Here is a 14,383-nt window from a genome sequence, read left to right on the forward strand (position 1 = left end):
TAGGTACGCTTTAAGTGGACAAATGCTTTAACAAATCATTTTCCTGGTACATCTGCATTCCCGGTCCTTTGAAATGTTGCAGATCCCAGAAATTTAGGCTACGAAGAAGAAAAAAAAAATAAAATGGCAAAAACAAACACTGCACTGTTTCCTGCACCTCTCAATGAATTCAGAGAGCTTCCCGCGTTCACAGGAGATGAATAGAATTGGCAAGGAGTCAGATTTCATGCAAGCCTGTGAATGATCGGGATTCAGCCTTCCTGCCAGCTAGATATCAAAGCAAGTAAAAGACCCCCAGAAGAGCTCAGCTACCCCTCTGCCTCCGATTCTTACATTTGAACTAAATTGGTTACACGGCATAGGAGACCCCGCCTCACCTAGTGGCTTTGCTTCAAAGGAACAAAACACTGTAGTCTATCCTCCATTATAGGAAAACTTTAGGCTAAAGCTCCACTCAGAGTGGTAAAAAGGTGGTTGACCCCATGTGTCACCAAGGGGAAAGCACGTCCATACAACAGACCTAATAGAATACTGCATCAGTACAGAATCTGACGGCATAGATCTCTATGAATCTGGAGTGCCCTATATAGGCTCCAGCTTGTGCCTGTTGGGCTTTGCCCTGACTAGATCCAACCTCTGAATGAGCCAGGACAAGGCTTGCCTCTTAGCACTGCACCACTGTATGCCAGCATAGCACTGGAACGGTCATGAGACAGGTGATGCTGGCACAAGGCTGCAGCCCCACACCTTCACACAATGGGCTGATTATACCCAAACCTGTAGAAAATGACACTGTTATTATATAAACCTGGTGGATCAGGAACCAGTGCCAGTGCTGACGCAGGAATCAAGGTCAGTAATTGGGTGGAGCAGAGGCTTGGACTAGGAGAACAAGTGCCGGGCACATCTCCGCATACAGGTGTAGACAGAAGGCTCACCGACATACACAGGAAGACCACGCCATTGTGATAGTAAAGGGCTTGATCACCAGCCCAAACGTGCCAAGATTCTGCGTGCTTTATTCCTGCTGCTCCCTTCAGTATTACAGCTTGTTTTTCCCCAAGTCTGTCATATGGCTACAAAGACAGACTTATTTTTTAGTTCTAATGTTTATGTCTTTAAAAGGAGGTGTGGCTCACAGGGTAACTATGCAGAGCAGCCCAAAGACGCCCCCAGATTATCTGAGCCACACCCCCTTAGTAAATTCCATAAATATTAGCACTAAATAAAAAGTCATAATTCTGGGACTCTATGGTGGGTTAAAAAAATAAATAAAAGGGAGCAAACCGGAACGTAACAAAGGCAAAAAACTGGCCTCTTCATCTGTTGGCAGTACCCTATTAAAGGGAATCTGTAATCAGATTTTTACCACAATTCTGAGAGTAGCATAATACAGGGCCAGAGACCCAGATTCCAGTGATGTGTCACAAACTGGGCTGCTAGGTATAGTTTTGATCGGCAACTTTCTGTCTATGCACAGTATACACAGAAAATTGTCAATAGTGTGGGCAGGATGATGCAGAGCTTAGAATTGAGAGAACTTGTACATCTGCAGCAGATAAGAAAGTGACTAAACTGCAGCAAGCAGCCCTGCAAGGCCACATTCACACGTTCAGGATTCGGTCAGTTTTTTACATCAGTATTTGTAATCCAAAACCAGGAGTGGGTGATAAATACAGAAGTGGTGACGTGTTTCTATTATACTTTTCCTCTGATTGTTCCTCGCCTGATTTTGGCTTACAAATACTGATGTGTGCACGTGGCCCAAGTAACACATAGTAGCATGATGTAGGCGTAGTAGAAATACCAGGCGACAGATCCCCTGTAAAGGGCATGCTCACACAGAGGCTGATTTTGAGTGAATCAGCTTCAAACATTCATGTCAAAAAGCTGTGTGTGAACATGCTCTAGAAGTAAAGACACTGCTCTCCTAATCCCTCACCGCTGGGAATGTCGCAGCAGTCAATCTTTCATGAATGATGTCCTGCTATGGCGGCGTGTCAAATGAGTGTTTACTGATCACTTCACCAGAAACATGAAATTGCAAGTTGTACTGTAGCAAGTGACAACAGCAGACGGTCCCTTTATGAAAGGTGACACCAGACAGAACTGGGATAGTTACATATTGTACATGTCTGCGGGACCACATGCATCAGGAAGCACAAACAAGAATAGTTCACGGTACTGATACACAGGACATTCCTGTACCTCCGCTTACACAGCAATACATGGCTGGAGAGTTCCAGGTGGCCACAACTGGAACACATCACCCCCCTCAACCAAGGCCTACAGCGGCTACCAATACACGTACTGCGGGAGCAAAGGGCACCGCCACCATGCTGGATGGCACTGCAATGTGTCCTGCTTCATTAAAAGGGGTAGAGTAAAAAGAACAGCCAAACATACTGGATGTCCATAGGTCGGGTCTGGTGTTGAAGCTCCAATGCAGAGAAAGCGTCTGAGGCACAAATACACAGCCAATGCGCAGATACACAGCCAATGCGCAGATGTGCTGCTCCTTTTGGAAGCACTGGCACCTGCGATAGTCTATGGGGCCAATCACATGTCTAATTTGTCGCGACATGTCAGTGTCAGATCAAAAATCAGCAATAAAAGTCTGATTTTCACAGAATGTCTGAATGAGCAAAGTGAAGAAAATTTTATTTTTTTTGTTTATTTCTCCACATACGAGAAAAATGGATGAAACTTGGACCACACCATTTTTCCCGTACGTGGAGAAATCAGACATGTGAATGAAAAGCCAACATGAATTGTGAGGCTAATTCTAAGGCTACATGCCCACTATGCGTTTTTCAAGCGTTTTTTTTTGCTGCGGAGTTTCCACAGCGAAAAAGCTTAAAAAAAACTTGGTAATACGTGCCCCATGGTCCCCAATGATAATCCGCATGTGCACATGCTGCGGAAATTTCCGCTGGGGATTATCATTGCGGAAAAATACGCAGCATGTCCATTAATTTTGCAGACACGCAGCGTAATTGCCGCCATTGACTTGCATTGAAACGCTTAATATCCGTGTCACCACATTTGCACACATGGATATTAAGCAATTCTATATGCGGATGGTACCCGGGTCTGGAGAAGAAGAGACTCTCCGCCAGACACAGGTACCATAGAACCTGTAAAAAAAATAAAAATAAAAAATAAATATTATATTTACCTTCCGATGGCCCCCGGTCTGCTCAGCGATGCGTCTGGTCTGTTGCATGGGTCACGGTGGTGTGAGGACCTGACATGACGTCATTTAGTCACGTGACCGCTGACTAGGTCCTTTCACACCACCGCGACCCATACAACAGACCAGAAGGAGCGGAGAAAATACTGGGGGCCATCAGAAGGCAAGTATAATCTTTATTTTTTATCATTCTTATTCTTTCTTTTTAACTATTAACTTGGTCACACTATATAAATCCATGCCGGTTGCATGGATTTATATAGTGTGACCAAGTTGTCAAGCACTTTCCAAGTGATGCTAATATCGCCTGGAAAAGCTCTTGATAACCCGCATGCAGAAATGCTTGACAAACGCTTCAACCTGGCAGGAAAAACGCATGTTTAAACCGCATGCGTTTTTCCTGCCAGGGAGAAGCAGAAAAAATATGCAGCATTTCTGCATCGTGGGCACATAGCCCAAGACTCAGCTTGTGTGACCAGAGAAAAGGCAGGGCGCTGCGGACCTCCTTCACAATCAAGATGCCACCAACACCTGTAAAGATAATATGGTCTTATCGACAAGACATTTGTAAGATGGGGGAACTTCTAAACATAAGAATGCCATCTATCAGTAAATGAACATTACTTGTCATAGGGTCCTAATTTCTGCGGATGGTTTAGGTTTTGTGACAGCTGGCAGAATGCCGGGATCCAAGCTCAACTCGGTAACTTAATCAGCTCACAAAATTAAAGCAGAAGAACAAACCCATTTCCATGTAAGTGTATGTGACCAGATTCCATGCATTCCGGAGGAGGGGAGAAAAGAAAGTCTAATGCTCATCACGTAGCATTCCTCAAAGATCTCAATGCTTGCAGCAAGTGACTGTATACGCTGCCACTGAATCATCTGTAGACATTGATCCAGATTTAGAATGAAGCAGGTGAGCGTAGCCCAGAGCCGTACACAACAGTAACGGTGCACGACTCCATTTACATTCCTATGACATCAGCTCCATTAACCTTCACCAGTGTGCAGACAGAACCTGTGGCATTTAACAACTCGGATTTCCAGTGGGAAACACGGTCACTAGTGAGGTTACATGACAACACTAATACGGCTATAAACGCCACTGACAGCGATGATGTGAATGAATAGAACCCATGGGCAATTTACAGCCGTCCGACTACACCACTGAATATGTTCACTTCCGTCAGGAAACCCTCTACAAGTCAAAGAAAATCATCTACAATAGCACCCAGGGCAGGAAACAATCTACACAAATACCTACTGTCCTTACACTAATAGAACTCATTCACTAATTCTGTGAGGCAATGTAAAGAGCAGGGACTAAAGTTACAGATAATGGACCATGTCAGCCATAAAGAACATTCATAGGAACCATCAGAGATCTTTCTTTGAAAGGAAAAAAATTCTCACAAAAAAAAAAAAAAAGGGTTCATCCTTTGCCCAGTGTCATTGAACACGCATTGCCAGTTTGGTTGACCAATGGCCAACACGTGGATGGCTCAGCAAAACAATCATCTCCCAGCCAATCATTCATTCAACAGCTCAGACCGCAGCCTGCTTCTAGCTAATGGGTTCGGCAACTTCTAGGTTACACGCTAGTTGGTGGCCCAGGAGTCATGGTTGAATTATGAAAATCCAAAATGACAGCTTCAATGAAAGGACCTCTACTGACAGAAGAGGAAAATGCTTAGATCCAGGCTAGTCAAGTGTAATTTCTAGCAGGAGAATTCATGCTTGCTGAGGATGGGCGCTCAAGACTGACATATCAGGACACTTGCCTTAACTGTGCGCTCCCGATTATTTTAGTATACTCACTTACATAGGGCCATCATATTACACAGCGCTTTACAGACATCGGTACTGTCCCCATTGGGGCTCAATCTACATTCCCTATCAGAATGTCTTTGGAGTGTAGGAGGAAACCAGAAAAAATCCACAAACACAGGGAGAACATACAAACTCGTTGCAGATGTTGTCCTTGATGGGATTTCAACCAGGACCCAAACGCTGCAAAGCAACAGTGCTAACCACTGAGCCACCATGCTGCCCTACTGATGCTGCTTTGCCTTCGTGGCACTGAAGCGGGTCGGGATTGAGAGCTAACCGCACATTCAAGAGAGCCTCAGGACAGTGCTTACGAGCTCACTAGGAAAGAGCTTGCAAGTTCTGCACGTGTTTGCCCATTACTTCTACTCAGCAGCAGGGTAAACTTTAAGAAAAAAGGAGAAACTAAGAGCTGGATTCATGAACAGTGGCGTTTTGCATGCCAGTCTTCATGAAAATTTGGAGCAACTTCACTGGAGTAAGGAGCGCCACAGCTTTTGATGAATTAGAAGTGCTTCATCACGTTGTGTCCAAGCTGTGCCAACTTTGGCCAAGTGCCCAATTTTTGGAGGAAAAACAATATTTTGCGCAACTTCAAGATGCACAAACATGGCACAACATTTGAGGATTTATTTTGACCAATATTCTGGCAAAAACTATTTCATGAATCGGGCACTTTATCACGGATTCAATAAGGAGATGGAAATAACCCTTTTATAAAAAAAATACTGAAACACTGAAGTTACCTAGACCCATTGCCTGCCAGCCACCTGTGATTGCCTTATTACCTATAGAGTGCACTGGAGGTAGACTCATGTTACTCAATGCGATGCTATTTGTTACAAGACATAAGAACATTGATAACGATCATTACCCTACTGCAATATAAGAAATCACTAAACTGAAAACTTCTTTATGCTCATAATTCGAGAAGCTCTGCACAAATACCCCGGATGTGGAAGTAAACCTTACATATACAGTAAGGTGTACGTTTTAATAACAGGTGATGGAAAGCTCATATTTAAAGGGATTGTCCACTACTAGGAGAACCCCTTCTTGAACTGTTTGGCTCCAATATTCCTGCGGTGTCAGCACGTGCTCTCCCTGGGGCTGTGATGTTGTTGTGACATGTGACCCCGGCGCCCAATCAGCACTGGCATCACTGTCCCCACCTACATACAGACTGAACATGAAGAGGAAGTCCGGGCTGCAGCTGATCTCTGGCTTCCTCTTCATGTTCAATCCGTACGTAGGCGGGAACAGTGACGCCAGTGCTGATTGGGCGCTGGGCACCATGTGTCATTCCACCGCATCACAGCCCCAGGACCGCAAGTGCTGACACTGCTGGAATGGCGCTGGTACGGGAGGAGAGTATAGATTTTTTTTTTTATTGGGGCCAAACAATTAGTTTAAGAAGGGGTTGTCCTAGTAGTGGACAACCCCTTTAAGATAATGGCAGATAAACAGAAGTCACTAATCAATGTACGGAGCTGGGGAGGTCACAGCTGCTGTCGGAGTAACACCGACCACTGCTGGAGTAGATATTAGCTGGTTGGTTGGGGAGCTTGTGTCAGACCCCCACTGATCTAATACTTTAAAGGATATCAATGAATTAGTCCCATACAACCCTCTTAAAGGGAATCTGTCACCAGGTTTTTGCTCCCCCATGTGAGAGCAGCAGGATGTAGGGGTCATTTACTGGGCTGCTTGCTGCAGTTTCCAACTCCTCAATTTCCCTGACTGACTCCACAGCACTGCCTCACTACTGAGCATGTACACAGATTCATCTCAACTAAAAGCCGAGATCCTTAGATCAGGAGCAGAACATCTCATAACTTTCCCAAATTCTTATGAAAACATTTACAGCACATCCTGCATTGTACTAATGAACTCAATTTATTATATATTTTAGGAGTCGGAGTTGGTCCATTTTATACAAACTCCACAACCCTGGTTTTGATAAGATCACAGTTCTCTAAATGCTGAGCTCTGTGTAACCTGTCCACACCACTAACTGGCAGCTTTCTGTGTACACTGTGCATAGGCAGAAAGCTGCCAATAAGTAGTGGTGGCAGGGATATACAGAGCTCATAAATATGGAGGACTAGATGGCAGAAGGTTTCCTAGTCCTCTAGTGATAACACCACTGGAATCAGGACCTCTGTCTCTACACTATGCTGCTCTCAGAATGTGTGGCAAAAACCTGGTGACAGATTCCCTTTAATGTGCGGAAAGAATAGGTTTCTATATCAAAAGCTTCAGTGTGTGTTGGACTTTTGGTAATCGTTGCATTTTGAAGGATAAGTACATATCTCTTAAAATTATACTTCTGATCCTTCCAAAAGCCACTTCAGAGACTGCACAAATAAATCTAGATTTCCCAGAATGTATCCCATTTCAGCAGCCGTCCATTCATATAGCAAACTTTATCAGGGCTGTGGAGTCGGAGCCCATTTTGATGGAGTCGGTATAAAATGGACCAACTCAGACTCCTAAAATATATAATAAATTGGGTACAGTAATTCAATGCAGTTTGTGGGGAATATTTTTTCATAAGAATTTGGGAAAGTTATGAAATGTCCTATAAATGTCTGTCCTATTCCTGATCTAAGGGTCTAGACTTTTAGATGAGATGAATCTGTGCTACAGTAAATTTATCACTTAACCATGAGCCATGTATGAGGGAGTAGGAGGTTTGGCTTACCGACTCCACTGCCCTGAAATTTAGGACCACTTAAAACCTAAGCCAATGCTACTGCTACTTTGTGATGGTAGATTAATAAAAATCACCACACACACACACACACACACACACACTTGTCAGGAGTGAATTCCTGGTGGGAAGACCCGTTACAAGATGAGTTTCTGGTCCTTATCATTAGGCATCTTCTATAGAATGCGGTGTTTCTGGCAGATTCTCAAACTGCACATCATACAGCAAGGAGATTACATAAGAGTTTACAGATCACGTCCATCACCCGAGCTGCATTTATAAACAGTAATGACTCACACTTTATTGGGATTTCTAGCTCACAGGAAAATGAGGTCCGCAGCTCCTTTCACTTACTTTATGAGCATCATGAACAAGCACCACGGCTAATTCCCTCCAGACGGCTGCAAATTATCATCTCAAGTGCCAACCTTACACAACAGATAATGTACACGGGTTGGGCATGAGGTCTAGGCACAAACTGAAGGGAACCTAACCGAGAAAAGGGCGCCATCTTCATAGAACACAAGTTACAGCATGCCAGTGTGGCAGCCGAAATAAAAAACATGGTGGCTCCCTAGTAAAGGCGCAATGTTCCAAAACCCCACAATTCCCTTAGGAAGTTTTCTGAGTGGTTGAGGAGAGCTTTAGACACTGCCAACTGGGCATGTACTCAAGGTGCCATGTTCTATTCTAACTAACCAGCTGGCACAAAACATGGCAACTATCGTCACATGAAATACTATCGCAGAAAGTGATAAAAAGCCAATAACGCTGCCCACTATAGATACTCCCCGTCAGTAGTGCCCACTGATGGTAAAACCGTAAGATGGTATAAACTGGGTTCTTTAAATAGAAACGATCACCCCCAAAATGCAAGTTTGGCTACTTAAACATGACTATAAAATATAAAGTGTATATTTATATAGAAAGCTTGCTAGAAGTATTATCTTAAGAGTTTTAGTTGCAGATGATTTCACTTTTAATCAATATGGATCAGGGATCTGAGATAAGGAGCGCTCGCTGTTCCAATCGGAGGGCATAACCGTGCAGAGATTGGCCACGCTGGGGAACATCAATCGTCCTCATCTGCATAGGAATTTATCTCCAACTACAAACACTTAAGTGTACATTACTGATAGGACTTTTATAGAGCTAAGTCCCCTATATAAAATGTTTAAGTAGCTGAATTTGCATTTTGCGGTAAGTTTCCCAGAGCCACCGTAGGGGGGAGTGAAGCATTACACCATGCCCATTTACATGTGCTGTCATAGCAGCTCTCCGCTGTTGTTAATAGGAGTCTGTCCCGAATCTCCCTTTTATTCAGAACACCCTATAGTGGTAGTTTATAAAGTGAGTTTTCTATGTCAGACAACCATTTTGTAAATCGTGTACCTTAGACAGGGTGTCCCCATAAGAGATGCTTTATCCAGCCGCCTGCATTCCTCTGCTGCTCAGGCAAGCACTGTCTGCCACTTATCTGAGGAGCAGATCCTATCAGGTGCTGCTGTGTGCCCACATGTGCCCCAACCGGGGGTGGACGGAGTGGAATTAGGGAGACAGCTTGAGCACTGGCGGAGCCATAGGAATGAAGCCACTGCAGGCGGTATGTTCCTGGGTGCGCTGGCCCTGGTTTACCCTCAGTTCTCCTGCCATCCTCCCCCCAATACCCAGGTACTGAAGGTGACCAGCAGATAACACAAGGCCAAGCCTCATCCAAATATTTGTATCACATTAATGATTAATACCGCACCACAGGCGGCAATCCGAGGCCACATGGGCACAACTCTTGTATAGCCATCTGCCGCACCAGTGTGGGCGCCATTCACATGTACCACCACCAATGGACACTGGATCCCAATAGTGCCAGGGTGAAAGCAGCCCAACTAGTATTGTGCTCTGATCATGTCAGTGCCACTCATTAGCAGCCATGCAACGTTACACCCAGGGGCTGTGGAGTCGGTAAGCCAAACCTCCGACTCCCTCATACATGGCTCATGTTTAAGTGATAAATTTACTGTAGCACAGATTCATCTCAGCTAAAAGTCTAGACCCTTAGATCAGGAATGGGACAGACATTTATAGGACATTTCATAACTTTCCCAAATTCTGATGAAAAAATATTCCCCATAAACTACATTGAATTACTGTACCCAATTTGTTATATATTTTAGGATTCAGTCCATTTTATACCGACTCCACAGCCCTGGTTACACCCACACACCACTACGTGTTTACACGCCAGGCACTGGAGTAGTGCCCACCTCTAAATGCCAGAACATGCCAGTCACTGAATGGTGCCCATCCCCTTCTCCAGACTGCGACTCCTGGCAATGCCATCTCCAGCTTACGAAATACAGTTTTCTTAGGAGCTTTAACAGCAGTCACATGGCAGACCCCAATAACCATAGTGGGGTCTGTCTGGTGTCTGCAGCTATTCTCACGCTTGTATGATGGAAATGATGCCCATGTAATCCCAGGCACTGGACCCTTTTCTAGGCTATGGAATGCCAACACATGACTGGCAACCCCAGCTCACATCCAGGTGCCATGTCGTCAGATGCCAGCAAGGCTACCGGCGGCCGCGTGGCCCCAGACTGACGGCCGCACGGCTACCGGCCCTAATCACCCCTGTCAGTCAGTACCTGCATAGAAGCGGATGAGGCAGCCGATCTCGGGCTCCATGCCCTCCTCCTGCACCCGGCACAGGTCTCGGAAGCCCAGCTGGAAGAGGTAATCGTTCTGCAGCAGCAGCGGCTTCTCGTGCGGCTCCAGCCTGCGGCCGCTGTCCCCGTGCAGCTGCACGTACAGGGAGCCGTGCACATGGCTGAGCGGCCGGACGGTGACTGCGGGCGGCGGCGGCTCCGCGCTCAGCTCTTCTACCGAGGACGAGGAGGACGAGGCGGCTCCGCAGTGGAAGAGCTCCAGGCCCTGGCACACCGCGTCCTCCGGGTGGACTCCATTCACCTCCTCGGGGTCCCAGCAGTCTGGGCGGCCCACCCAGGTCCCGGAGCCGGAGAAGACCTCCGGCCGCTCGTCGCTGGCGCCCGCATCAGGGGCCTGGCCCAGCACCCTCAGCACCCCGGACGAGCCTCCTCCTGGCCGCAGCAGCCGTGTCGCCACCTCGCCGGCGGTGGTGTCCAGGGTGCAGAGCAGCGGCCGGAGGCCGGGGGACGTGCGCCTCTCGTAGATCTGCAGGCAGCCCCTCCGCAGCTCCCCGCGCACCCACTCGCGCTCCTGCGGCTGCAGCTGCACCCACTGGCGGTACTTCAGCAGGGTCTTCCTGTCCAGGCTGCGGGTGCCGGGCCCCAGGGTGGAGGGCGCGGGGGCGGCAGTGCCCAGGGGGTTCGCGGACAGGTTCCTCTTGAGCCGCCGTCTCCTCCTCAGCAGCAGCGCGGAGTTGGCGGAGGAGCTGTGGCAGTTCCCGGCCGGGGGCAGCACGAGTGTCGCGCCTCCCTCCATTCCCGGCCGCTGCTTCTCCCCATCTGCCGCCGCTGCTGGCTGCTCCATGGACTGTGAGGAGGAACCTTCCAGAGCGAGCATTGGATCTAAGCCTCAATCCCGCGCATCCCACGGGGCCACGTCTAGGCAGAGCCGGCTCCACAGTGCGCCATCATGGAGGTGATGTTGATGATCGAGCGCTCCGTCAGTAATTGCTGGAGATCGCCAGCCCCGCCACTCCATACACCGAGGGGTGTGACCTGCCTGCCAGCTTCATGCATATTAAGCAGCAGCCTGTCACTGAGCCAGCACCCAGCCAGGAGAGCCTGTCACTCTGACGGCGGCTGCGTCACAGGCCGCGCGGTGCAGCTCGGGACTTGTAGTCCGTGTGTCATAGCCCGCCGGGAATGTCAAGGGTGTGGGCTCAGCGAGTCTCCTCAGTGTGGCTCCTAGCTGCGAGCTACTCTGGGCGGCCACACCTCTTAAGTGATAATGCACTAGTCCATGTCTTGTGTTATCCAGTCTGACTGATGAAACCATTCAATGGGGAGGGGAGTAATGGGTGTCTGTCACCAGGAGAGGGTCACAATTGTGCTCACTACACCTTACCCTATGTAATGTGGTCCTAGTAGTCCTCCCCTTTAAGTGCTTTCTGGTAGTGGGCATCCCTGGCTATAACTATTTCATAATAATGGCTTCAAGGAATTTATGCTACTGTATTTGACAATGTGGCATCAGTATATGTGGCCATAGACGTGAAGATGACGATTGTCAGCCATTGTCAAAGTAAAAAAATGACCAATCCTGGCAATCTGATGTAATTGCAACCTATGGTAAAATGTGGTGGCTCCTGGTTGTCCATATACTGAAGCTTAAGGTGCAGTAGGCCAGATAATGGTGGACTGTGCCTCCCCGGCCGGGCCACTGTACTGGTGAACGGCGGTCCGATTGCTGGTCTGGTCCGACCGGGGACACGCGACAGTCCTTGTCAATTGTGGGGGTTAATAAAGTAATAAAAAGGTTTGTGACGCCAGTTGGGATGTTTGGCCTGGTATGGCCTGGCACTGATGGGGGTCCCTGGGAGTTAGGTGATGATGAGCAGTGCCAGATGATTAACCCTTCCCAACCAGGGCTGGCTCCCAGGGGAGTTGGAGCAGGAATGGTGCAGCAGAGAATAATCAGCTTGAGACAGGGTAATAAGCAGTTTGTACCTTTTACTGGAGTTTTGCAAACAGTTTCAGAAGCTTCCATACCATTCACATACAGGGTTTTGGTCAGACCAGCATGGTGAGGGTTCAGATCCTCTGCTGTGAGGTTGTTTTTCTTTGATTCCATGCGGTTGCTGAGCTCCTGGGTAAACAGACATGGGCGCCACAGGACCACATTGTATAATTTATACAGTTCAGCAAAAAGATTAACGTCACCTTGGTCCAAGCTCCAGTCCTCCAAGGTAGCCAGACAGGGCAGTCTTCACTTCTGCGGATGGCATCCTGGGTGCCTTAGGCATGTACTAGGCCCTGCAACGCCATGACTGAAGATGCCGGACATAGAAGTGAAGGCTGCCCAGGTCCGGCTGCCGCAAAGCTCCAGATTGGATCAGGGCAACACAAATCTTATTCCTCAATAATTTAGCAGACAGATTTCCACACAACATCTATCAATAAAACATGAACATTGAGAGAAATCCAAAACTGCCATCACACAACTGGTGGTGGGTTTGTAATGTCTACAACCTTGTCAGATCCACCAAAGAGTTGGACTACTCTTCCAGTGAGTCTCAAACAGGTCAATAGTGGGACCTATATCAAGGAGTGCCCATCGAGTGATGGATCTGGACTGCTGCCCACAATGCACTATATGAATTAGCCTGCCGTCTACACTACAATCAGTGTTTAGGAAATAAAATCTGTTGTCAGGAATTAATGGGATAATTAATGGGAATCTGACAGTAAGATCAACCTTTCCCTCCCCCGAAACCACATATATGAGCATGCAGGTCTTTGAAATATAAATCCATTAACGCCTTAATATCTTCTATCTGTTGCTGCATTTGCAAGTAATAAGCATTTTAATTCATATGCAAATGGAGCATTCAGTGCTCTGGACATGACAGAACACTTAAGGAACCTTTGCCTCCCGAAGAGGCTGGTGCTGGGCAGGGAAACAAGCTCTGGAAGCAGTTCTGTGTCACACCCAGAGCACTTAAAGAGAACCTGTCAGCTCAATTGTGTAATGCAATGTAAAGACATGGCTGTAATGGCGCTGAAAGGCTATGTGCACACGATGCAGAAATGCTCAGGATTTTTTCCTGAGCGTTTCTGCATCTCCCTGGCAGAAAAAAACGCATGCGGATTGTACCTGCGGATTGTACATGCGTTTTTCCTGCCAGGGACAAGCGGAAGTGAAGCGTTCTTCACATGCATTTCCGCATGCAGGTTGACAAGCGCTTTCCAAGCGATTTCAGCATCACTTGGAAAGTGCTTGACAACTTGGTCACACTATATAAATCCATGCAAATGGCATGGATTTATATAGTGTGACCGAAAGAATGGTAAAAAATAAAAAATAAATATCATACCTTCTGATGGCCCCCGTCGTCTTTATTCGATGCGTCTCGGATTGCCGGCAGCACGTGGTACACTGAAGGACCTGCCGACGTCAGCGGTTTCGTGACCCGTCACATGACTAAATGACGTCAGCACTGGTTCTTGATTCCACCGCGATCTGCCGGCAAGCCAAGACAAGCACACCGGGGGCCATCAGAAGGTAAGTATAATATTTATTTTTTATTTTATTCTTTTTTTTACAGGTTCTATGGTACCCGGGTCCGGATGAGAGTCTCCTCTTCTCCAGGCCCAGGTACCATCCGCACATTGGAATGCGCATCTACAGATCCAGTGATGCGGATTCCATGTGTTCCAATGCTAGTCAATGGCGGCAAAAACGCAGCGCTTCTGCAAAATAATTGGTAGTGCTGCGTTTTTTTCCACAATGATAATCCGCAGCGGAAATTTCCGCAGCATGTGCACAGCACAGGCGGATTATCATTGGGGAGCATGGCTGGCCTTCTACCATGCGTTTTTTAAGCGTTTCTGCAGCGGAATTGCCGCTGTGGAAACGCTTAAAAAACGTATCGTGGGCACACAGCCTAATACTGATTACATTGATATCTTTGGTGAAGAAATCTGCTTTGTGGTTCTTGTGTAATT

General features: G+C 47.2%; 1 protein-coding gene across 1 annotated transcript in view; it reads right to left on the reverse strand.

The window, feature by feature from the left end:
* PHLPP1 (PH domain and leucine rich repeat protein phosphatase 1) overlaps positions 1-11,451 on the reverse strand; it is a 97,803-nt gene extending 86,352 nt beyond the window's left edge. Inside the window, exon 1 of the mRNA XM_073678661.1 lies at positions 10,379-11,451. Coding sequence (XP_073534762.1) covers positions 10,379-11,276 — 898 coding nt within the window. The 5' untranslated portion in view covers positions 11,277-11,451. The remainder of the gene's footprint in view (positions 1-10,378) is intronic.
* Positions 11,452-14,383: the final 2,932 nt, after the last annotated feature.

This window comes from Phyllobates terribilis, unplaced genomic scaffold, assembly GCF_046119375.1.
Source record: "Phyllobates terribilis strain yellow unplaced genomic scaffold, ASM4611937v1 Scaffold_4__5_contigs__length_816908805, whole genome shotgun sequence".
Classification (NCBI taxonomy): domain Eukaryota; kingdom Metazoa; phylum Chordata; class Amphibia; order Anura; family Dendrobatidae; genus Phyllobates; species Phyllobates terribilis.